Source organism: Ursus arctos, unplaced genomic scaffold, assembly GCF_023065955.2.
Source record: "Ursus arctos isolate Adak ecotype North America unplaced genomic scaffold, UrsArc2.0 scaffold_8, whole genome shotgun sequence".
Lineage (NCBI taxonomy): Eukaryota > Metazoa > Chordata > Mammalia > Carnivora > Ursidae > Ursus > Ursus arctos.
The window spans coordinates 14,562,498-14,586,771 of NW_026623100.1; the positions used below are offsets into that span (position 1 = coordinate 14,562,498).

Consider the following 24,274-nt stretch of genomic DNA (forward strand, 5'->3'; position numbering starts at 1 on the left):
CTGTTCAGCAATAAAATGGAATGGGGGATGTTGGAACTGTCTGAGACCTTCTGGCTCCATCACTATAGAAATCAATGAATAGTCTGACTCAGGGTTTCCAGAGGAAATATCTATTTTCATCACAGTCTCTCTCAAAGTGTTCCAATTCTCATTTATACCATTTTTTAAATTACTAACAACTTCCTTACACCTCCAAATTTTATAGCACTAACAATTTTCAAAGCATTTTCAACCCAGAACTCCAAGTCTGTCTTAGATTATGAACAGCTATGACAGACCATATTCTTTACCAAATATCTTTATTTGGTCCTTTTATCACTGGATGTCACTCTTTCATTTTAAAAGGAATTTCTGAATTATCTGTATCTAATATTTCTTCTAATATTTCTGTATTTCTGTATGAGAAAACATACTACTGAGCAATATGACTGAGACACTTGGAAACTAACAATACTTTAAACTCAAGAACATCAAATTTGGTGAGAATCTGGGAATAAGAGAGAGTAGATGAGATGATATCCTATGGACATGAAGTGCAGAGGCACTTCTGAATGAAATGGGACTTCTTATGAGTTACTTAGTAGTAGCACTTACAGGGTCCAACACCGTCGTGCTACAATATGTATTAGTTTTCTTTAATCATCACAACCCTGTTGTTATCCCATACAACAGCTGATAGAACTGAGGTACAGACAGGTTGGGCAATTTGCTGATGTTTATACAACTAGTCAGTGGCAGAGTTACAATAAGAACTCATAGTGTGACCTAAGAGCCCATATTCTCAACCACTATTTTGAGCTATGTCCTATATTCAGCACAATGCAGATATCTCATTAATCTTCATATTTCTGAGAGGCAGATATTATTCTAATTTTACTAATTAGAAAATTGAAGCTCAGAATAAAGAAACTTTCCCAAAGTCAGACAGCTAGCAAGGAGCAGAGCTGAGGTTCAAACTTGAGACTGTAGGACTCTGAAGTCTATGCTCCTAGACCTAGCACTAGACATTTACCTACTAAAGAGACAGAGACCCCTCCACCACCACAACCTCTCACCAATCATAGTGACACTTATTTCTCCTCCTCTGGCTCTTCTTTGCAATACAGACTCTTCAAGGAATCTACTGAATATTTAACTAATTATCCACAATACCTCCCAACTTCCTTGAGCACTTGCTAGGAGACTTATTTTGATGAAGTCCAATTTATCTTCTTTTTTCTTCTGTTGCTCATGCTTTTGGGGGTAATATGTAAGAGTCCTCTGCCAAATTCAAGGTCAAGAAGATTTATTCCTATGTTTTCTTCTAAGAGTTTCATAGTTATAGCTTTCATATTCAAGTCTTTGGTCCATTTTAAATTAATTTGGGTATATGCCATAAGGTAAGAGTTGAATTTCATTCTTTTGCATGTGGCTATCCACGTGTGCCACCAACATACGTTGAAAAGACTACTCTTTCCCCATTGAATGATCTTGGCACTCTTGCTGAAAACAGTTGGTCAAAGAAATGAAGGTTTATCTAAGGACTCTCAGCTCTATTCCATTGATTTATATATCTATCCTTGTGCCACTTACCACATTGTCTTGGTTTTACAGTAAGTTTTGAAATCAGAAAATGTGAGTCTTTCTTCCACTTTGTTCTTTTTCAAGGTTGTTTTGGCTATTCAGGATCCTTTGCAATTCCGTATGAATTTTCTGTCAATTTCTACAAAGAAGGTAGCTGAGATTCTGATAGGGATTGCACTGAATAAGTACATCAGCCTGGGAAATACTGCCATTTTAACAGTATGTCTTTCAATCCATGAACTTGTGAGGTCTTTCCATTATTTAAATCTTCTGAATTTTCTTTCAATAATGTTTTATAGTTTTCAGAGTAAGTTTTATATTTCTTTTGTTAAATTCATTGCTAGGTATTTTATTCTTCTGGATGTTATTATAAATGAAATTTTTGTACTTCATTTTCGGATTGTTCAAGTGTATAGCAATATAATTGGCAAGTGGCAAATGCCAAGTGGCAAGACCACTTGGTCTGGTATCTGGCAACCCTGCTGAACATTTTAATTAGTTGAACAGGATTTTTTTAGTATATTTTATAGTATTTTCTACATATAAGATCATGTCATCTCCGAACAGAGATAGTTTTATTTCTTCTTTTCCCAGCTGGATATTGTTTATTTTATTTTAGTTATTTTTTGCCTAACTGCCCTTGCTGGAACCCAATACAATGTTGAATAGAAGTGGTCAGAATAGAATCCTTATCTTGTTCCTCATCTTAGGGAAAACTATCCAGTCTTTCACCATTAACTGTGATGTTAGCTGTGAGTTTTTTCACTCGCCATTTATCAGGCTGAGGAAGTTCTCCTAATCTTTGTTTTCATGGTGTTATTATCATGAAAAGATGTTAGATTTTGTCAAATGCTTTTTCTGTGTCTACTGAGGTGATCATATGAATTTTATTTTTTATTCTGTTGATATGATCTATTACATTAACTGATTTTTGTATGTTTTTAACTAACCTTACATTCTTGGGATAAGTCTCTCTTGGTCGTGGTGTGTTGTTTTATAGGTTCCTAGATTTGGTTTGTCAGTATGTCATTCAGAATTTTTACATTCATATTCATAACTGATACTGGTCCGTAATTTTCTTGGTCTGGTTTTGGCATCAGGGTAATACTGGCCTCACAGAATAAGTTCAGAAGTGTTCCTCCTGTGTTTTAGAGGAATGTGTGAGGAATTAGTATGGTTGTCTGTTCGTTTTAATAGGTGGTAGAATTCAGTGGTAAAGCCATCTGGACCTGGTTTTTCTTTGTGGTTAGTTTTGGGTTTCTTTTTTAATACTAATTCACTATCCTTATTTGTTATAGGTCTATTCAGATAATCTATTTCTTCTTGAGTCATTTTTATAGTTTGTGTCTTTTCAGGATTTGTCCATTGCATCTAAATTATCTAATTTATTGGTATACAATTTTTATTATTATTCCTTTAAAATCATTTTTATTTTTGTAAGGTCAGTACTAATGTCCTCTTTTCCATTTCTAATTTTAGGGATTTTAGTCTTCTCTTTTTTTCTTGGTGAGTCTAGTTAATGTCTTTTCCATGTTGTTGATACTTCCTAAGAATCTCAGAATTTTGATTTCATTGCATTTCTGTTTTTCTCTTCTATATTTCATCAATTTATGTTCTAGTCTTTATTATTTCCTTTCTTACTATTTTCTACCTCCTGTTTTAAGTTTAGTTTGCTTTTCTTTATTCAGTGTCATGTGGAAGGTTTTTAATTTGAGGCTTCTTTTTCAACAAAGGCATTTACAGCTATAAGCATTCCTCCCAACACTCCTTTAGCTGTATCTCATAAATTGGTATGTCTTTATTCTCACTCAATGTGTTTTCTAATTTTTTAAATTTCTTCTTTGATTATTTAGGATTAATAACTTAGTATTGTCCAATTTTCATATATTTGCGAATTTCCCAAATTTCTTTCTAATTTCTATTTTCATTCTATTGTGCTTATAGAACATACTTTGTATTGCTTGTATCCTCTTTTATTTGTTTATCACCATCACTGCTTTCAATTTTGTCTTTCTTGTGGTAAAGTATTCATAACATATTGTTAATCATTTTAACCATTCATAAGTGTAAAATTCAGTGGCATTAAATACATGAAAAATATTGTTAAATGTTTAACAATCAACAGTGTCTATATCCAGAACTTCATCAGATCCAACCAAAACTTTATGCCCATTAAATAATAATTTACCCTACCATCTTTCCTCCCACTCCTCCTTCTGTTAGCCTTTATTCCCTTTTTGTCATTATAAAGATCGCCTATTGTAGGTACCTTATACAAGTGGACTCATGCAATATTTGTCTTGTGTCTGGCTTCCTTATGTACTTTTTGGCTATTTGTATCTCTTCTTTGGAGAAATGTCTATTCAAGTCCTTTATTCACTTGTTAATTAGGTTGTCTGGCTTTCTGGTACAGAGTTGTGGGAGTTCTTTACATAAAATTCTGGACCCAGCACCTTCTTCTGCTGCTCTCTAGATCTCTGTAGGTTTTTGGCTGCATCCTGGTGGTAAATGTGGAGATCTTCTAGCTGTCATCAAAGATGCCAAAAACAAACTGCTTTTTGGCAGTTTGTGTGAACAGGTGTGAATCCACTTTCTCACAAGGCATCCTGGGCTAAAGGAGTATCTCTTCCAGATGCTCTTCAGTGAAACCAGATTCAGAACTTGAGCAGATATACTCCTGCAGTCATATGCCCGATTTGAACCAGCAACAGCACGGAAGTACCACTGAGGCCACAGGGCCTGCTGCTGCTGCCTCTGCACTGCTCACTGCTGGCTGCTTGATGGGCCCTCTTTGACATCTGGAAATGCTTTCTTTTGACTAGTAATTGCCTGGGATATAATTTTCCATTCTTTCACTTTTGTCATTTCTGCGTCTCATGTTTTAGATATACTTTTTTAAACATGAAGAGCAACTTTATAAGGTTGTTGCAAGGATTAAATGAGTTAATGTATGAAAGTATTTAAAAGATTGCACCACTGCTATCTAAGAGAGGCAAATTCCACCCTCCCTGAAGAAAAACACATTAAATCCAGGCATCCAAGATTCTAGAGTTAAAAGTCCAGGGAAAATGAATACACAATTTAAAAAAAAATCATATAATGCATGTGCCTAAGTCAGCAGAAGTAACAAAATTTGGTTTTGAACCAGCAAACACACAGGTGTTGGAATTATCAGACGAAGAATATAGTGTAGAGTATACAGTGGGGGAGATGGAGCACAATGAAAATGTGCTTAATCGAAGATAACCTTGTAAATTCCTTAAATGGCCACCTGGAAGTACAACAGGCCAGATGAACTTTTTTTCCTTTTTTCCTTTGGTAAAGGCCTTCTCTTCCCTGAGCTAACAAAGCCAAAGTCCAGTTTGAAAGGGGCAGGGTGTGAGGTAAGGTGGTGGTATGAGCAAAGGGGTAGCCGCATTGTACAGGCAAGGACCGTTATACCAACATTTACTGATTATATATTATGTGCTAAGCACCATTCTAAGTATTTTTAAGTGTATCACTCCACTTCATCTTCACCAGATCCTCAGGTAGATAATATTATCATTCCCACTTTTAGAGACGAAGAGATCAAAAGATTAAGTGATTTGACTACACTCACTGTAGCACTAAGGGCTGAAGCTATTATTTGAACCTGGCTCCACAGACTGTTCTCTTAACTATAAAGGTAGAAAAAGAAACCCACCCAAGTTCAAAGAACAAATATTCCAATTTAACTAGCATATAAGAATTTCTGATATCTGAAAATACCTGTTTTGAGAGGAAAGGGCATTTAAGTGGAATCCACTGAAAACAGGAACCACAATTTCACTACAAATAATAGAAGCAGATCAGAGGAAGATTTAAATGTGATTACCTTGAAAAATAAAACAAAATATTGAAAATGGACTTATTTTAGCTATCATTTAATAAAACAGAGGTTTACAAATTATAACTTGGTGCTAATTCCTATAAGGAATGCCAATTTATATGATTCCTTAATGAATGGCATCAGTGGCATAACGTAAAGAACTAGACTTAGATTACAAGTGCTTGAATGATGAACACCACGCCTTGGGTTGAGAAGGGAATATCAAGAGATTATCTTGGAAATGTAGCTTAAGGCCAGCTCCTGAAAGGCTCAAACTCTCAAAGGAAGAAGAATGGCAAAAGGAGACACTGAAGGAAAGAAATAGTAGAAACATTTCAGAGGGAGAATCAACAGTATATGACAGCAGTTTGAATGGAGTATATAGCTGAGTAAGAAATAAAAGATTATCAATTTTGTGCCCAATGGAATTGCTAGCAAAGTAGAGGCTTACAGAAAAACAGAAACACATGAAGAAAAATTGTTTTAGGAGCCAAAGCATGGAGTTAAATTTGGTTGAATCTGAGGCACCAGAGGGATACTCAAATGACTGGCAGCAAGCCACTGAAACTTGAGTCCAGTTCTCCCGCGAGAGCTTCAAACTAAGGATGTACATTTAGAACCCACAGATGCAAAAGATGAAGCCTCACAAGTGGATGGAGAAATTATCAAAGAGAAGAAGATATATTAGAGAAGAAAAAGGGAATGAAGAAAATACTTGGAGCACTAAGTTGAAGAGCAAAGAAGAGGTGTAAGGGTGCACAGAAAAAAGAGTTATGAGAAGTAGAAATTAGATTATTCAAAAGCGGTAGGAGAAACAGCTGTATATGAAACTGAAAAGGAGTTCAGATGAGCTGGACCAAACAGTAAATGAAAACCATTGCTTCTGTGTAAAAACAAATAAAGGATGCTGTGCTTACACTGGATTTTGGAGACAAACTTTCCCCCAAGTTATTAAATTCAACAAGACAGACCTATTTTACATTTTCCCACTTAACACTAAGCTGTCACTTCTAAGGAAAGGTAGCCAGAAGGAGAAGATGACCCCCCCCCAAAAAAAAAGCCAGTAAGAAAATGAAGAAGAGTAGAAGTAAATAAAACCTGAAAGATCTAAGATACTTCAAAAGCCCAACATGCTACCGGGAGATTCTCCAGTCAGCGTCTTTTATCCACTTCTCATACTTCTCTGCCAAAAACCATGAATGAGAAAAATATCAGGTCTCAAATCTGAAAATTTAAGCAGGGGTCTCTAACATCCTTCCAGTCTTTCTACACCCAACAAAATTTATTAAAACAGAAAAAAACCTGATCTCTTGGTAAAAATTTTACTTACTACTTTTCCCACCAGTCAAAACCACCTAAAGGTAGCATTTCATATTTAGAATGAGATACAGAATCTTCTAAAGAGCTTGACAGGTAAAAGCCCCCCAGTAAAGAAGTAGAGGTAAGAAAGAAAAAAGATATCTGGGTTCCTCTTATATAACCAGTGAATTTTATTTTTTTAAGTTTTTTTTAAAGATTTTATTTATTTGAGAGAGAGACTGAGTGAGAGAGAGTGAGCATGAGTGGGGTGGGAGGAGAGGGAGAAGCAAACTCCCCACTGAGCAGGGAGCCTGATGTGGGGCTCAATCCTGGGACTCCAGGATCATGACCTAAGCTGAAGGCAGACACAGCCAACTGAGCCACCCAGGCACCCCAACCGGTGAATTCTAATTCAAAATAAGCCTAGAACCTGGAAGGAAATCATTGACCCTTAGAAATCAGAGCATATGATCTAAATAGAAATGCACATCTTCAAAGTATTACTTATACACTGAAGACAGAACAGAAGCTTCTTCACGTCTGTATTCCTCCTCAAAGTTTTAGCCTTTTGGCCACACCAACATCTGAATTCAGAGCCAAGAGACATCTGCAATATATTACTGAGTGTAACTTAAAATAGTAAGTAGAACGTGACAATGGCAATGGTGACAGCGTCAGGATGGAACCATTGAACTGTCTGAATTCAAACCTTTTGGGAGTTGGGAGGGTAGTCTATCGCAGTTCTTGCGGTCCCTTGTATTCCTAGATTCACGAAAATCATTCTGTTGAGAGGAAAAATAGAATGCTTTGAAGAATAAGAGGAATTTTAGGTAAATAGGGTAACTAAGGAAACATAAAAAAAATCAGTCGAAAACATACCAATCAACTGTAAGCTGGTGACTCATTTGCAAGCTCAACTTGCTTATCACTAATTGATAAATATCACTTATAATCCTTGACTCTGTTGATCCTTTCAATCAAGCTTTAGACTAACTTATAGTTAATATGTTTGAATGATTAAATATACAATATTAGGGCTAATTCATGTGCTTTAACTACACTGACTCTAAGTTAGCTAGGATACACAAAACCTCAGAATTAAGGGGAAAAAATAAAAGGCATGCATCACTATGCCAACCAAAGGACTCCACAATACTCTGCCTCACGAAAGCTAAAATGCTTGTAAGGTAAGATTGTGATGACTTTTTAGGCAGTATCATGCCTCTCTGTCTCCCAATTCCCTAGGACTATGATGAGTCATATCAAATTCTTAAAGGAACATATCTTCTATGCAAAAAATGATGTTGTTAATTGTGAAGGGGGAAAGGAAAACGTGGCATGAATGGAAAGGTACACATCTTCGAGCCTTCATTCTACTACTGATTTCCTAATATCCACCCCTCTCAACCCTTGGTCACTCTTCCTAATGCCAGGGGTGAGCCATATGCGGTGCACAGCAGTGTCAGCAAGAAGTTCTGCATTTCCTGTATCAGAAAACGGGCAAGATGTTCCTCTTCTACCCCCTTCCTTAATCACAGACTCAAATGCCAAATAAGTTGCATACGCTGCTCATTCCCCACATAAATTGAGCCATCTGTCGTGAGGAGACCTCTATAGCTCTGTAGCATTATGTTGACAGTGAGAAAGGCTGTTACCAAACTCCCCTGTGTTGGTTATTCTGTTGGTTTCTTATACTTTACAGGCCAAAGATTTTGGTTCAATAAATCGCAAGATCAGGTCTGGGTTGAAATTTATTTTCCTGCCATATATGAATAAAATGTTAAGTAGGTAAGTGCAAACAAAATTACAGAGTATCAAGAGAATACGCTATTTTTAAAGCATTTTAATACTATACAGATACATTTTAACAAATACCAATTACAAAAAGTTTTTATTACAATAGATTTTAAAAGACTTCTATAAGTCAAGATTAAGTAATTTGAAAACAAAGTATAAATTCGAAAGCAAATTTCATTTTCTAAAACATTCTGAGATTTCTATTTTTCACTATTTAGATTAAGATAGTTCTGCAGTAAAGATGTTAGAAATAGATCCACAGATAATCCTTGTGATAATATCTGAAAAGCAAAATGCTTTTAAACAATTTTTTCTTAAGTAGAGAGAAACATCCAACAAATGTTTGTGAAACAAAGAAGGAATCAGTTTCAAAACTGAGCTACAAGAATTCTGCCCCCATATATTTAGCCCAGAACAGAGAAAATAGTCTCTAAAACACGCATTTACAGGAAAATAAATATTCTACAATGCACATGGCAAACCTTGTCTGAGTCCTGTTTCCTTTGTTCTTCTTAAGACTTAGTTTCCCACATTACTATGTTTAAAAGCTTTTTCTCAGATGGCTCAGTAAAGAATAAACAGGCTGTGAAGTTAAACTGGTTAAACAATCTCTGAATTAGATACTGACTGTGCCTTCTATTCTGTCTTTCACGGAGGTTTGATGAATTTTCTCTGGCCACCCTCTTCAATCTCCTTACAATCACGATGAGTGCCTCCTCAACTCTACTCGTAAGCGCCACCTTGGACTAAAGATTCCCCAACCCAAAGAAAAACACAGAAACAAACCATCTAGGGAGGAGCACAGTTGAAAAAGAATATGTTCTTAACGTCTCATTTACTCCCTTCTCTAGCTAACTATTGCCACCCAACCACCACCACGCCAGCCACCATCATCATAACCAGCCCCCCACCCCAAAGACTTGAAACAACTGCTTTAAATTTCTTTTAGTGCAGCAAGCAATAGCTTGTAAAAGGATGCAAACCAGCTGAAACATTTGACAGACAGTGTTAAATACCAGGGAATTCCTATCAACCATTTTACTTTAAAAGGTACTTTGATGTTGGCTATCTTTCATGTACCTCTTTCATGGCACATTAATAAAGAAAACGGAGCTGAAGTAAATCAAGTCCCAAGGTCACATCTAGAATTACAGCACTGTAGGTACCTGATGAAATACGGATTAATGCTGCATGAGTAGTGAATAAATAAAAGCACCTCTGCCCACCAATCAGGCAAGTTTTACAAGTGCTTCTGAACTTTATTCTGCAACTAGACCTGAGACATCTTTAATCCCCCATGCCCCCGAAACCTAATTATCATAATGTGAACCCAAATGTTAGGGTCCCTTCAAAATGCAAGTGCTGTGAAGCAGAAAAGTAATGGGAATTAAGCTGGGTGTAACCTTAGAAATGTACGGATGTGGGGGAACTTGAAAGTGGTATTTCAATAAGTTAGAAGAGCATAATACAAAGATTTAGCCACATAAAATACATTAGACTCAAAAGGTTCCTCCCTCAAAAACAAAAGCAACAAAAAAAACCAAACTATATAAAACACAAATAAGTTGGATTCAAAAACTATTTGTAAGTACAAGTTTCTGGTCCCAGAATCTTCAAGTCCCATATAATCAAATGAAAAGGATCTCAACAACAAAGAATTCTAGCAATTTTGCATTCTCCTAATGCAACTGAAATGAGAGACAGAATCAGAGCTTCTGCACAACCCAAACTTTACTAATTAAAACAAACAAACAAAAAAAAACACCTTCAATGTTCCTAAATAATCAGTTGAACATTTTTTTTTTTAACGTCGACCAAAGGTGAGGGAAAATAGCAACTCTTTAATGCCAAAGAAAAGAGGAAAATATGAATCAGAATGGGCCAAGGAGTTAACAATCTCAAGGTAAAACTCATCCCATTAGTAATTCGTTGATAGCGTAGACTTATTACTTACATATCTAATTTATTGAGGGACTATGATTTTAAAAAGAGTTAAAATTACATAAAATAAATACATTCATCTTGTACTCACTACATGTCTATGTTCACTACAACACAGAATTCAGCATAAATCAAGATTGCTCTGGGCCCTAGTCACAGAGACAGTTACTTAATGTACCAAAAGATCTATAATACAACCTTATAACATGATTCCTATCTTTACCAAGTACAGCATTTACGGAAAGGTCTGTGAAAAATTATTTCATCTACTTATTTATAAACATTAGAATTTTTTTAAAGATTTTATTTATTTGAGAGAGAGCATGAGCAGGGGCAAGGGCAGAGGGAGAGGGAGAAACAGACTCCCCACTGAGCACGGAACCCAATGCAGGGCTCATCCCAGGTTCCCAAGATCACGACCCAAGCTGAAGTCAGATACTCAGGCGCTCTTATAAATACCAGAATCTTAAAAACTTTTCTATGCAACTGATGTCTCTATGGCAGAAAAAAGCATTTATCTGACATATGTACTTTAATAACAGAACTGTGTACAGATGAAAACAATGAATTCCACTCCACTTTCAAGATCACAGTAAAATGTTAGCTTAGAGGAAGATCTAGGAGTGTAAGACCATACGTACACAAACTGGGATAGAGAAAAAATGTAAAACAATTGCTTAAAATAAGGGATCGTTCCTTCCGTTTCTAAAGGTTATCAAAAATACTCATAAAATTCCAAAGTTCATCACTTGTTTCATTAATGCAGAACATACTATTGTTTTAATTTACATTTTAGGTTCTGTTATAGCAAATACACTTGTCTAAACAGAACATCTGTTTTGGTTATAATACATTGTATCTTTGGCAAGAACTTGCAATAAAACTAACAAAAACAATCAAGAATCTTTATTGGATCTGGCAACAAAAGCAGATTTGTAACCAAAAACCTTAAGACGAGAAATGACCATCACTGGGCTCTAGGCCAGTTCTAATCTAAGTCAATAAACAAAGATCTGCAAGAAGGGCTACAGTTAAGGGGGGTTGGGGAAACTCCTGCAGATATTTAAATTGGACTTAAAGATACAGAAACACATGGGTTACAAAACTGGTAAAAAATATTTTATTTTGATCAAAAACTGTCAAACTGAATCTGAATACAAATAGTATTTTAAAACCACACACACACACCCATAATTATTTATTCCTTATGCCTCCTTTCCAACATTTCTCATTGAAATGGTCTATTAAAATATATATTTTTTAAAGTATTCTGGCCATTTCCACAAAATGAACATAAATTATACGGGCTGTAAAATAATTTTACTTTAAAATGTATTTAATGTCACAAACATACCAGAAAGGAAGCTTTATAAACAAGTCTAGTGTTTATGATAGTCCAAGAAATGGAACGAGGATAATCAATCAATAGGTGAAGGACAACAAAATCCTAGAATATCACAGTACATTTTCTCAAGCCATCAGTGTAGAAAGAAGCGAGACAAATATTCTGTTACCTTAATTTGTCATTAAGCCTAGTATTCAAACTAAGAGCCAAAAACACTTTTAGGCTGTCCCACATTTCAAGGCTAATTCATGGCCTTCATCACTGCTATAAAATGGAGATGGAGGAGACAGTCTTTTTAAATACAAAGAAACTGATCTTACATGAAAAGCAGAAATTATTGCACTAGTCAAAAATAAATAACGGGGGGGGGGGCACCTGGGTGGCTCAATCAGTTAGGCAGCCAACTCTTGATTTTGGTTCAGGTCATGACCTTGGGGTTCTGGGACTGAGCCCTGTGTTGGGTTCCACACTCAGCCTAGAGTCTGTTTGGGATTCTCTCTTTCTCCCTCTGCTCGCATGCGAAAAGCATGCTCTCTAAAATAAATAAATAAATCTTTTAAATAATTAAACAATTAAATAAATAACAGCAACCACAACGACTTTTCCTCCATATAAAATAACTTCAACTTCACAATATAATGAGCTTTACATAGCTAGATATACTTTAAGTCACATAGCTAAGCTTATTGATTAGATGGGAAATAAATTTCTTTAAAACAAAACCAAAAAATTAAGTCCAGGTGGTTCAGGAAATCTGCTACACATTATTCTGATAGAATCGTCAATGGTCAGATTTCAAGGAAACCTTAGAATTCCATCGAAATCTCTACTGAAAATTCCTTTAGCATCACAAAAGTCATTTATCCATATGCCAGTTCATCTTGTTAAATTGGGTTCAACAACTCAAGTGTCTCAAAACCTTTCCTGATCCTGATTCTAATACACCTCAATGTTCACAAACTTGAAAATCTTGACTAAATCACTGAGTAGAATGTTAACCAATACAGCGTCTGTGGCAAACTCCTAGAGACCTCACACCAGACATCAATCCAGTAGCTAATTAACATTCTTCCGGGAGCCATGTAACCAAATCTCTATCTCTCTAGTTTCTCCACAAAAGTATCAAGAGACTATTCAAAGTTGTGCTGAGATCTAGATGTGCCTATCAGTTCTAGCTTTCAAAAGTGGAAAATGAAATGGGATAAAGCCAAAATGTTTTATTTATAGGAAGTGTGGGCTGATTTCCAGTGGATATGTTCCATCGTCCCTCCTAGGTGCTCATTAACCATCCTTTTCTGATTTCATAATAGCCTTGCCTGATCAAGATCACACTCAACAGTCATTTGCATCTGAATTCCCCTTTGGAACATTAAAATACCATCCGCCCCTCTCCAAGCTTCCATAAATTCTCCACAATTAACCAACAGTGGTACAAAAATGTTATTCCCAAATCTACCCAGAACTCCAGAAAATATTTTATCTGGGCTAGAAGATGAAATGAGAAATGTAAATTCTCTTACTAATGCCCTATTTTAGTTACATTCTGGTTTTCTTTGGTGATCTTTATTCTATCTTCTTAGCCCCAAATCTCTATCTTGCCAATGGAAAGAAGAGTTGAGCACTTCTACTTTCTGACAGCCCCTGATCAGGAGGATGACATTATGTACAAGCAGTGGGATCTCTTTCCTCACTCTATTTTTCCTAAGATAATCATTATAAATCTTTCATGCTACACCTAACTTTTGTGGGGAGGCAGTAACTATAGGGATTCAGGCCTGAAGCCTTAGTCTTCCTGTACTATTTTTGGAAGATCAGTGACTCTTCTTTTTACACACTCTTGGTTACTTTTTATCAGCTTTGTATTTGACCTTGAAAAATATACAATTGACTGAAAATTTGCAGCCAACACACACAAACTGATTTACTTCCCTTTTTTTTTTTTCTGGTGTAGAGCTCCTGGAAGCCAAAATGCTCCATTCGGAACATGATGGAATATGTGAATTTTAAACCATATGATTGAATATACAGGGCTAAATCAAATACTTGAAAATAGCAGACATCAAAAAAATTAAGAAAAATCTATGAGTGTAAAATAAAAATTGCTCCAAACTTGGTTTGGCAAAGAACCATTCTTGTGTAATGTATGTAATTTACAGCCCTCTTCTAGGGGGGAGAAAAAACATTCTTCATAGAATGTATCAGCAATTTTCATATACTTTAATGGGTATAAGACTTAGCAAACCAGTCATCCAAACTATTTTGTTTTCTAGCATAATTACCCTACATTCTCATTTTCCGATAGAATTTTGTTACCAACCATGAATCTCTGAATTGGCCTACTAGAAACCTTTTCCTTTGCAAGAAGGTTACCAAAAAAACCTGACATATGTAAATGAAGTGTTTGGAAAGTCTCCTTTGACATGGGGAATTTTAATTGAGAAAATTCTATCCATTAATTTAACTTCTTCCAGAGAATCTGGAAAGGGTCGTAGTTCATAATTTTAGTGGTGGAGGACATTAGTACAGCTTACAGTTACCACTGTGTTGAGGACTGTTGCCCTATTTTCTTTCCTTAAGAGGATCTTTTGCAATTTTATAGGGTAATCTGAATTATATTTCTAAGAGCTTCCCAACTTCTCATTAGGGACTCCTACAATCTTACCTCTTAACTTTGCTTTTTTAAAAGTAGGCTGTGGGGCCCAACACGGGGCTTGAACTCATGACCCTGAGATCAAGTCCTGAGATGAGATAGAGTCCGACGCTTAACTGACTGAGCCACCCAGGCGCCCCTCTTAACTTTGCATTTTTAGAGGTTCAAATATTGGATTTCATATGGCAATAGTTCTCAAACTTTTCTGATTATTATTGACAATAAGAGATATACTTTATATCAGTCCAGGGCACATTACATGTATGTACTCAAAACCTATATTTGTGGAACAATACTGGGACTTAATACCATGAGATGCACTCTAGCTTTTATTCTTTAAACGCTGATTGGGACCCACTATATGGATGTCACCATCCACCAATGGATTGCGAGCCACAATGTGAAAACCGTGGCTCTAGAGTGCTAACATGACATGGAAAGATGAGAATAATGAGGACATGAATGTGGATGTGGATAAATGAGGGGCATAAACTCATCATGCTTTCTTCAGCCTGGGTGGTTATATGACAACACACGGAAAGAATTCCTCTCACTAAGAGATAAGAACACGTGTTATATCGAGATCTCCCTGCAACTGCACTTGTTACTTTATCTTCTTACCTTGCTTTTATACAGAATTCATCACCAATTAGCGTAATATATAAACAAACACATACATTTATCTTTTCACCTCTTTTCCCCACGAAGTAAAAGCTTCAAGAAGTCAAGTACCTCCCAGCATAGTACTTCGCCTGCCAGCCACACATTCTGAGTGCTAACAGTACTTCGCTGACCATATGAGAACACGTGTAATGGGATGTTTTTGTTCTGGCTTAAGTCACAAAAGCCTGTTGTGCCACCATGAGCTATCACCCAACTTCATCCTGTAAGACGGGTGTGTGTTTGAGAAGGACAGGATGGAGTTAGAGTTGAAAGAGAACACTTCTTTAAGAAGACTACTAGAATGCTGTGGTATTTTTCCTTCTGCCCGAACATCTCATGTGAAGGAATGTACCACTCACCCCATGTCAGGTGAGAGGGGCCTCCCTGGGACCAATATGTGGGTATGCCTTAAGGAAAAGAACAGATGTAAACACAAGCCTGGGGGGAGAGGGAGAGGGAGAGGGGAGGAAAGGGAGAGAGGAGGAGAGAGAGAGAGAGGAATAACAAAGGGAGAGAGCCATACTAGGCATAAGTTGCTGATCCCCCTTTGAGGGAAGACAAGGATGTATGAACCAAACAGGCCTGTAGGAGGCAGTGTGAACCAAACAGGCCTGCAGCAGGCAGTGTGAGGGAGCTCTAAAGAGATTCTGTCCAAGATGACTGAGTGGCAAAGTGATTCAGACAAGAGCAGTCTGCCTGAAACCCAGGACTGAAGGAGTGTCATGGCCAGCCTGAGAACATATCTGCCAAGTCACAGAAACAACAATTCAAGGATCCTGTTGGGGAAGATCTCAGGAAACAAAAATAAAAACCAAGTTCTTCAAAATTTCCCCATGGAAGAATGAATCAGCAACTGCATGTAGGCCACCCAGAGGGCCCTATCCTCAGACTGCAACTGTCCCCACTGTGTAATACTATGGCTCCTTTTCCCTCTTCTCAACTCTGAAGACTACACTTAAAGGAACCCGAAAATTCAGCTGGTGAGTTGGAAAGAAAGAGAACAATAACACGGAGAGAAGAGTGAGGAAGCTAACCATGCCCCTGCAAACCCCCCATGGTCTCAAAGAGCTTCACACAACTAGAGGACTGGAAGACAAAACCCGGGGTCCACCTACGATATAGGTTAATACAAGATTCCCCCAACTACTCTCACACATATAAAACCCTCAGGGTAGGGCTCCTGGGTGGCTCAGTTGGTTAAGCATCTGCCTTCAGCTCAGGTCATGACCCCAGGATACTGGGATCCAGCCCCACATCAGGCTCCCTGCTCAATAGGGAACCCGCTTCTCTCTCTCCTGCCCCCCTCCCCACTTGTGCTGTCTGTCAAATAAATAAAATCTAAAAAAAAAAAAAAAAAAAAAACGACAAAAACACCAGGGTTAAACCCCCATGTGTATATATGTATATGTATACACACACACACACACACACACACACATATCCATCCATATACCCCAAAGGGTTAAAACCCCAGTATAAGGGTCAAAGAGAAATAAGCTCACTGTACCCTACCCCAGGATATTGTGATGAAAATGGACTATCTCAAACCTTGTCAGAGGGGGAATCTCTGATGAGAACATGGAACCATAAGCCATCTCTCCAGTGTGCAGCGTAAATTCACACTACCTGGGTGGCCAGAAAAAAACTCAAGCCGAGAATTTAATTTAAGTGATTCTAAACTTATAGTGTCAACAGGAGCCTGACAGAAGCGAATGCAAATCCTCTTTGGAGTCTCACAATCAATGTAGGCCTCAATGACTTCCCACAGATAAAGTTCCATGAAAATAAGGAGTTTTCAATAAAAAATTAACTGAACAGAAAACCAAACAAAGCAGCAGAACCGGCAGTAATAACAGATAGCAGAAATAGACTTCTAAGGATTTTCAGTAGCAGAATTATCACACAAGCCATAAAACAGCAATGGTTAGTATGGTTAAGGAAATGAAAGATAGATATAAAAATATATTCGGGGAAAAACAAAAGACCATAAGAATGGTCAAGTGGATCTGAAAAAATACAGAGCTTCTAGAAATGAAAAATACAACTGAAGTTAAAAATTGAAACAGATGGTAGCTACACTCATGATGAGCATAGCATAATGTACAGAGTTGTCTGGATCACTATATTGTGTGCCTGAAACTAATGTAACATCATGAATCAACAACACTTAAAAAAAAATTACATGGATGGATGTCAATTCTCCACAAATTAAATTGTAGAGCCAATTTAATCCCAATCAAAATCCCAGCGGGACCATTTGTAGAAACTGAAAGACTGACTCTACAGTTTATGTAGAAGCACAAGAGCCCTACGATAGTCAAAACAATTTTGAAAAAGAAGCATGATATTGAAAGACTTACACTAATTTAATGACTTATTAGTGTTAAGACATATAGATCAATTAAACAGAATAGACTACAGAAATAGATTCACATGTATATGGTCAGTTGATTTTCAACAAAGATGCCAAAGCAGTTCGATGGGGAAAGGAAAACCTTTCACAAATGGTACTGGAATAATCCAGTCATATGCAAAAAAAGAACTTCATACTATATAGAAAAGTTAACTTTAAATGGGTTATAGACAAATCCCATACTAAACGTACCTGCAAATAAGTACTGAAATTTCGGCTGATTAGTCTGTCCTCGTAGGTTCAAAACTAAAGATACATCAAAGATCGAAAATAACCAGTCGTCAAACAACAGATGACTAAAATATGGTGCAACCTAACAAGAGAATTAAAGAAGAGAAAGGAGGGAGGGAAGGAGGAGAAAAATGAGGAAGGAGAAAGAGAAGAGGAGGGAGAGGAAGGGAGGACAGGGAAGAAATGAGGTGGCTCTGCTGTTTACAAAACACTACAGCTGGCAATAAAGGCATTCAGAAAGAAAGTGAAAAACCAGCATCCATTCTTTTTTCAAAACTACTCTCAAAACTAACAGCTTTCTACTCCATTTCTGTTACTTAAGCTGATTAAGGTTCTCTGGTTAATTTTTGGTTTCTTGGAGAATAAAAAGCTTCAAAGCAACCATCTCAGTAACTGAGAAGATAATGAGGTTTTATGGCTTTATGAAGAAAAGTCAGAAGACTTAAAGAAAAGTTAGAGAAACTTGAGGGAGGCCTGCATTTAAAAAAACAAAAAACCGTGATATTCTTGGACATGTAGAGGTTCATATTTTCTATAAAAACTCATATACTTTCTAATATTCTAGACTCAAGAGTAATAAAAAACTCAAAAGCCATAAAGAAAAAGATGGATAAATCTTAAAAAAATAAAATTTTGAATTCTGTACGAAATAAAGCTTAAATTTAAACACAAAATGGAGAAAACTATTTGCATAATTTGCAAAAATTACGACAAATGGATCAATAATTAATATATAAAAACATTTACAAAACATGAACAAGACGAAAACCTCCAACAGAAAAAAAATGAGCAAAGGACACAAGCCATCTACACATACACAAAAAAATCCAGAAATGGCCAGTGAACATACAAAAATATATTTGACTTCATTAATAATAATAGCAAGTATATGCCAAGAGCTGTTCTAAGGAATTTATATACATTAACTCATTTAACCTTCAAAATAATTCTGTAAAATAGGTTCTATTATCATTCCCTTTTACAAATGATGAAACAGAAATACAGAGAGGTTAAGTAATTTGTCCAAGGTCACACAATTAGTTAAGAAGCAGTGCTGCTAGGATATCAATATGCAATTAAAACAAAAATGATAGAGCAAACATGCACCATAATAATATTCAAGGTCCCAGAAAAAGGGGAGCAGAGACACTGTAGGTAAGAGTATTAATTGGCATAGCCATTCTGGAAGACAGGATGGCAATGTACCTCAAAAGCCCTACAAATATGCAGCTTGAAAATTAATTTTCTCAAACAAGCAATAATTCATACACCCCAAAACACTGATTACATGGGGTGGAGGCACTCCAAGGAAAAAACACACAAGGAACCTAAAAGCTGGGAACAAGGACATTCATTTTATTCTCCCTCAAACTGTATATAGAGGTTCTATATTCTTAAGATATATTTCACACTAAGTGCTTTATTTTCTTCCCTTTTTATCTGGACTTTTATATGGACTTGTAATATAAATATTTTTGAGTAAAGACATCCCAAATTAGCCAACATGCTGAGAAGAGGGAGAAATAGCATGGAAATAATCTCGGTAATAGATTGGGTTTGGTAATTAAGCATTTTTCAGTTTAGGAGTAGTGGTAAGGTACCTCTTTAAACCTGCAGTCCACTTCTTGGAATGGATTTGAAAGCACTAAAGGTACGTGCAAAGATCTAAGCACGAAAACATTCATTACAGCTTTGTTGATAATGGTGATGATTAGAAAAAGCCATCTTTCACACAATGAGGAATGACTAAAATATAAGATCATATAAGAGTTTATCCATAGTAATTTTAAATGACTTTGTAAAGTCCACTTATAGGCATGGGGGAAATGCTGTAAAACATGTACAGTGTGAGTTCCTTTTTATAACACACACAATCTAGAAATACGCTCTAAAATGTAAGTACCAACTGAGCCAACAGAGAAGCCTATCACTTCTCTGTGTTTTCCAATCTGCAATAATAAATATTATTAATACCTTTAAAGAAATAATGTTTCTTTTTAAATTTTAGGCAAAAGATTTTCATTAGCTTCACTCTTAGGCATTTTTCACAAAGGAGTTAACTTTTTGAGGCTCATGCTATTCCCTGCAATTAAGTTGGACTCTTGGAGGTACAACAACTTCCCTCAAGCAACAAAATTATGATTCCTTAAATTATATTTTCTTTCTATTAAATGGTTGGTACCCTTCTGGAATGAAAGAAGACAGAGGTCCAATGTGTACTTTACAGATGTCCAGCACCAACCCTCTTTTCCTAATATGATCTAGCCACTCGCTCGTGCTTCAGTGGCCAAGCCCACTGGTCTACATCTAACCTTAAACCCACAACCCCATGCTTCTCCACAGCACCCATTCCCTTTTCTCATTCTCTCATCACACATCGCACCTCCTCAGGTCACTCTTATTTTCTAATTCTTTCATTATCCTAAAGAACGAGGGCACTGGGAAGCAAAATTAATTTCTTTTCTTTTGTTTTCTATATTTGCCTGCTCAAACTCACTTGTATACTGCAGCTTTCAGGGCAGAAACATGAAGTGCAGGCTCTGAATTAACAGCACAAAATTTTCTTTTCCATTTGCTGCTCCCAGGTTTTTACTTGGTCTCATGTGATTCTAGAGAATGCACACGATGCTGTGATTTCTAGCAATATGTTTCTACCATCAGTATAAAGTGTGCCAATCATAGTTTGAAATATAAGAAGGCAAATATTAAAGAGTCCTTTTAATTCTTTCACAGTTCATTAAATAAATATATAACTCTAACCATGCAATATTTTTATTTCAGAAATTATCACTTATCTTGGGCAAAATATAATCTCTAATCTGCCAAATACAAATTTCTCTATCAATGAAAGAAGAGAGAAAACAGTAAGTCATACATTTACCAGAGTGTTAAGCTGAGGGGAAATTTTCTACAGTTGTTCCAAATTGTAATTCTGGTCAATAGCTTGAAAAGACTTATCTGATTAAACATAATTTAAACCTTAATGTTTAAGAATTTAAATTAGTAAGTATTTGTTGAGATGGACCTATAAGTACAGATGTTATGTTTAATGGGAAGGAAGTAGAGATAAATAAAACATGATCCCCTGATTTAAGAAGGTTTCAATGTAGAAGGAAAAACTAGATCATCACTCGTAAGCATAAATATCTCATAAGGAGCTAGCCATTTCTACATTTCAATAAATTTTACCATTACTACATAAAAAATACTCTTTTTTTACAAGAGGAAAAACCAGGACAAAAGCAGAAAATAATCAAGTATAATGAGTTAACATGAATGGAAACAAATATTCATAAAATAAAATGAGTGCCTACTATGTGCCAGTGGATTGAAAATAGCAAATCATATGAGCAAACGAGCACATTTAATACTTTAATGATCTGAAAGTTCTATTTATAAGCACTACAAAGGTACCCAAGATATTTATATTAAATGAACATGAACAAGTTAAAAAAAAAACAAAACAGACAAGTTGCCTAAAATAAACTGAATCAGCTATATTGGATCCTTGTACCAGGTTCTCAAAAGGCCTGGATGCATGTGCACAGTTGCCAGAATAGGGAAGATCCACAATATTCCCCAGACCATCCGGAATAAGAAGAGGGAGAGGGGGAGAGGTGAGGTGGACTTTTCAATCTGGTCCTTTCCTGAACCACAGCCCTGTAGTACCTACAGCTTGTCCCTGACCTCCTAATCCCCTTGGTTACCCTGCATTTGTTTTCCTGACATCTTGATTATACTCTTGGCACCTGGAACACTATGCTAAATACAAGGCCCTCCTCTTTTGGCCTACCTCCATGGATCTTAGGATTCTTCTTCCTGTGTTGGGTTTTGTTTGTTGATCCTGTCAATCACATACTCATCAGCTGACACAGCAGTGGAGATGGTGCTTGTGCACTCATCCCTAGGTATCAGCTATTTGTAATTGGTAATATTAGTAATTATCTTCTGTCATAGAATTAAACCCTTAAGAACTTAATATTCTACTGTAGTTTGAAAAAGGTAAGCCTGGGGGCACCTGGGTGGATCAATGGGTTAAGCATCTTGGGTCATGATCCCAGGGTTCTGGGATCGAGCCCCGTGTTGGGTTCCCGGCTCAGCGGGGAGCCAGCTTTTCCCTCTCCTGCTTCCCCTGCTTGTGCTCTCTCTCGCTCTCTGTCAAATAAATAAATAAAATCTTAAAACAAAAAGAAAGAAGGAAAGAAAGAAAAAGAAAGAAAGAAAGAAAGAAAGAAAGAAAGAAAGAAAGAAAGAGAAAGAAAGAGAGATAAAGGTAAGCCTGGCTACCTGAGGTCCAAAAGGAGAGTAAGGAAATGATGGTGAATGAAAGCAGAACTACTACAGATTTAGGGGCAGGACTAGAGAAATGGGTCATGGTAATCCAAAGCTATTCAGAAGTTAACTGGATGCCTATATAACATGAAAGCTTGCAATGAAGACACAAATAAGAAAGCGATATCAGAAGTGCTTTTAATTGGTAATACTTACCCTTGGCTGTCAGTTCTGAAAACCAACAATTTATAGGCATCAGAACTTTGGGAGAAAAAAGGTAAGTTATCCACAGTCCTATGTACTAGTTAGTAGCTAATTAGAGCCCTCACACAAGGTACAGCCTAGAAAACCCCATGAAACGAAGTAAGTCCGATCTTGCTATTTCTGTGAGAGTTTTCAGGATACTGAAAATCAAATTTCTCTAGGAGACAGACACTTTACATTGTCCTACAAAGTGCCTGTGAACAGCAAGAAGTGGTTTGCGGGCATAGAAGAGGCATATCATAAAAAGAGAGAATTCATCACAGAAGGAACTGTAGAAGTTCCTTTGCCTCTCAAAGAAAACAAACATTCCTAACATCCTTACCAGTAAACAACATCCAGTGGCGCAAAGTAATTTTTCATTATCAGGTCAGCAAAGTAAGCTTCTGTTTCCCGGCAGGCAGTTCCATTTCCAATCACCACTGTGCTGCAGCTTCAAGGGATAAACAAGATGAGAAATGGAATAAGCTCAAGGCATGCTTCTAAATCAATCAGGAGAAAATGAACAGAATGCACAAATACTATCATACAATGATCTTATTCTCTCACAGAGCCAGGCAACATCTCCCCTATTTCACAATGGAGGCACAAACTTTTGTAGAACAAAGGACAATGCCCCAGCATTTGGTATGGGAGGCAATGGAGAAATATTTTACTGTCACACAATCAAGAACAGTCAGCTTTCTTCCCATCTAGAAGGTACCAAACTTACACATAGATAAGAAACTCTGGAGCATTCTAGGCCATAATGAAGACATCATGACCGAATTATGTGAGGTTGCCAAATAATCTCTCAAGCTTCAAACTACTATCACATCCACTCCTCAGATCCATAAAATAGAATGGAAGAAAGGAAGGAAGGGAGGAAAGAAAGGAGGGAGGGAAAAAGCGAAGGGGGGAAGAGAGGGAAAGTGAGGGAGAGTGAGAGAGCAAGAGAGAGAGAAAGAGACAAAGACAGCCCAAATAAAAGAATTCAATGCTCACTTTTTCTCATATTACCACCTTTGTTTAGCGAAGGTGGCAGAGGAAGGGAGAAGCATCCCTCCAGAGTCCAAATGTAGAGTTCTCCAGCAATTTGCCCCAGCATTGTTTTACATGATTCCTTCTCTCTCACCAAGGCACTTCCCTTAATCCCTCCCTCCAAATATCTCTGACTGGCTGAGCCAGTGAAGTACTCAAAAGGTTACTTATTTTCATACTTGAAATTCAGCAAAAGCCTCTTTATTTTCTCTGCCTCTCGGAAGCCTTGTCCACAATGCAAGTAAACCACATCAGTATGAAGAATCTGACCTTAGAGAAAATGAAAAGAATAAGCCATTTTGTAAGAAATTACAAAACATAACACAAAGATGATTCAATTAAGCATTTTATACCAGAAAAGGGAAATGTTTTGTCTTTTACACTGCAGGATGAATCATTCATATTCACTAAATCTGATTCTCCCGAAGCACTCGGAAATTTTGTTGCTTCCAAAGTTATAAGGACACTACTTTGCTACATATTATCAACAAAATCATCATTAACTAGCTTATATGCCATGATACCTAAAAGAGAAATGGTTTTTAATAACATATAACATCAAGCTAACATTTACTGAATATGTACTAAATGCCAGACAATGTTGTAATACTATTCTATTTCTTCTTTTGGGTTGTAGATATGTGAATTTCTTTCCCTATATAATTCTTAACCTGCATATTTATGAGTTGTGTGCTTCTCTATATTATATTATTTTATATTATATTATATTACATTATATTATATTTCAGTGAAAAATATATTCAACATTTGAGGGTAACAACCTCAAGAACAGAACTAATGAGCTAAGTGACCAACTTAGGAAGATATGAAAAGAAAAAAAGAATAATCTCAAAGAAAGGAGAAGGAAGGAAATGATGAAGTTAAAAGCAGAAATTCATAACAAAATAAAAATTATAAAAAAAATAAAAAATAAAAGCAGAAATTCATGAAATAGAAAAATACATATAT

General features: G+C 36.5%; 1 protein-coding gene across 10 annotated transcripts in view; it reads right to left on the reverse strand.

Moving 5' to 3' along the window:
- Positions 1-24,274, reverse strand: part of SRBD1 (S1 RNA binding domain 1) — a 204,617-nt gene that overhangs the window by 120,625 nt on the left and 59,718 nt on the right. For all 10 annotated transcript variants that reach the window (XM_048222530.2, XM_044378251.3, XM_048222527.2 and 7 more), the window contains 2 exons: positions 23,485-23,575; positions 22,611-22,718 (listed from right to left, as the gene is read on the reverse strand). In XM_048222530.2, coding sequence (XP_048078487.1) covers positions 22,611-22,718; positions 23,485-23,575 — 199 coding nt within the window. The remainder of the gene's footprint in view (positions 1-22,610; positions 22,719-23,484; positions 23,576-24,274) is intronic.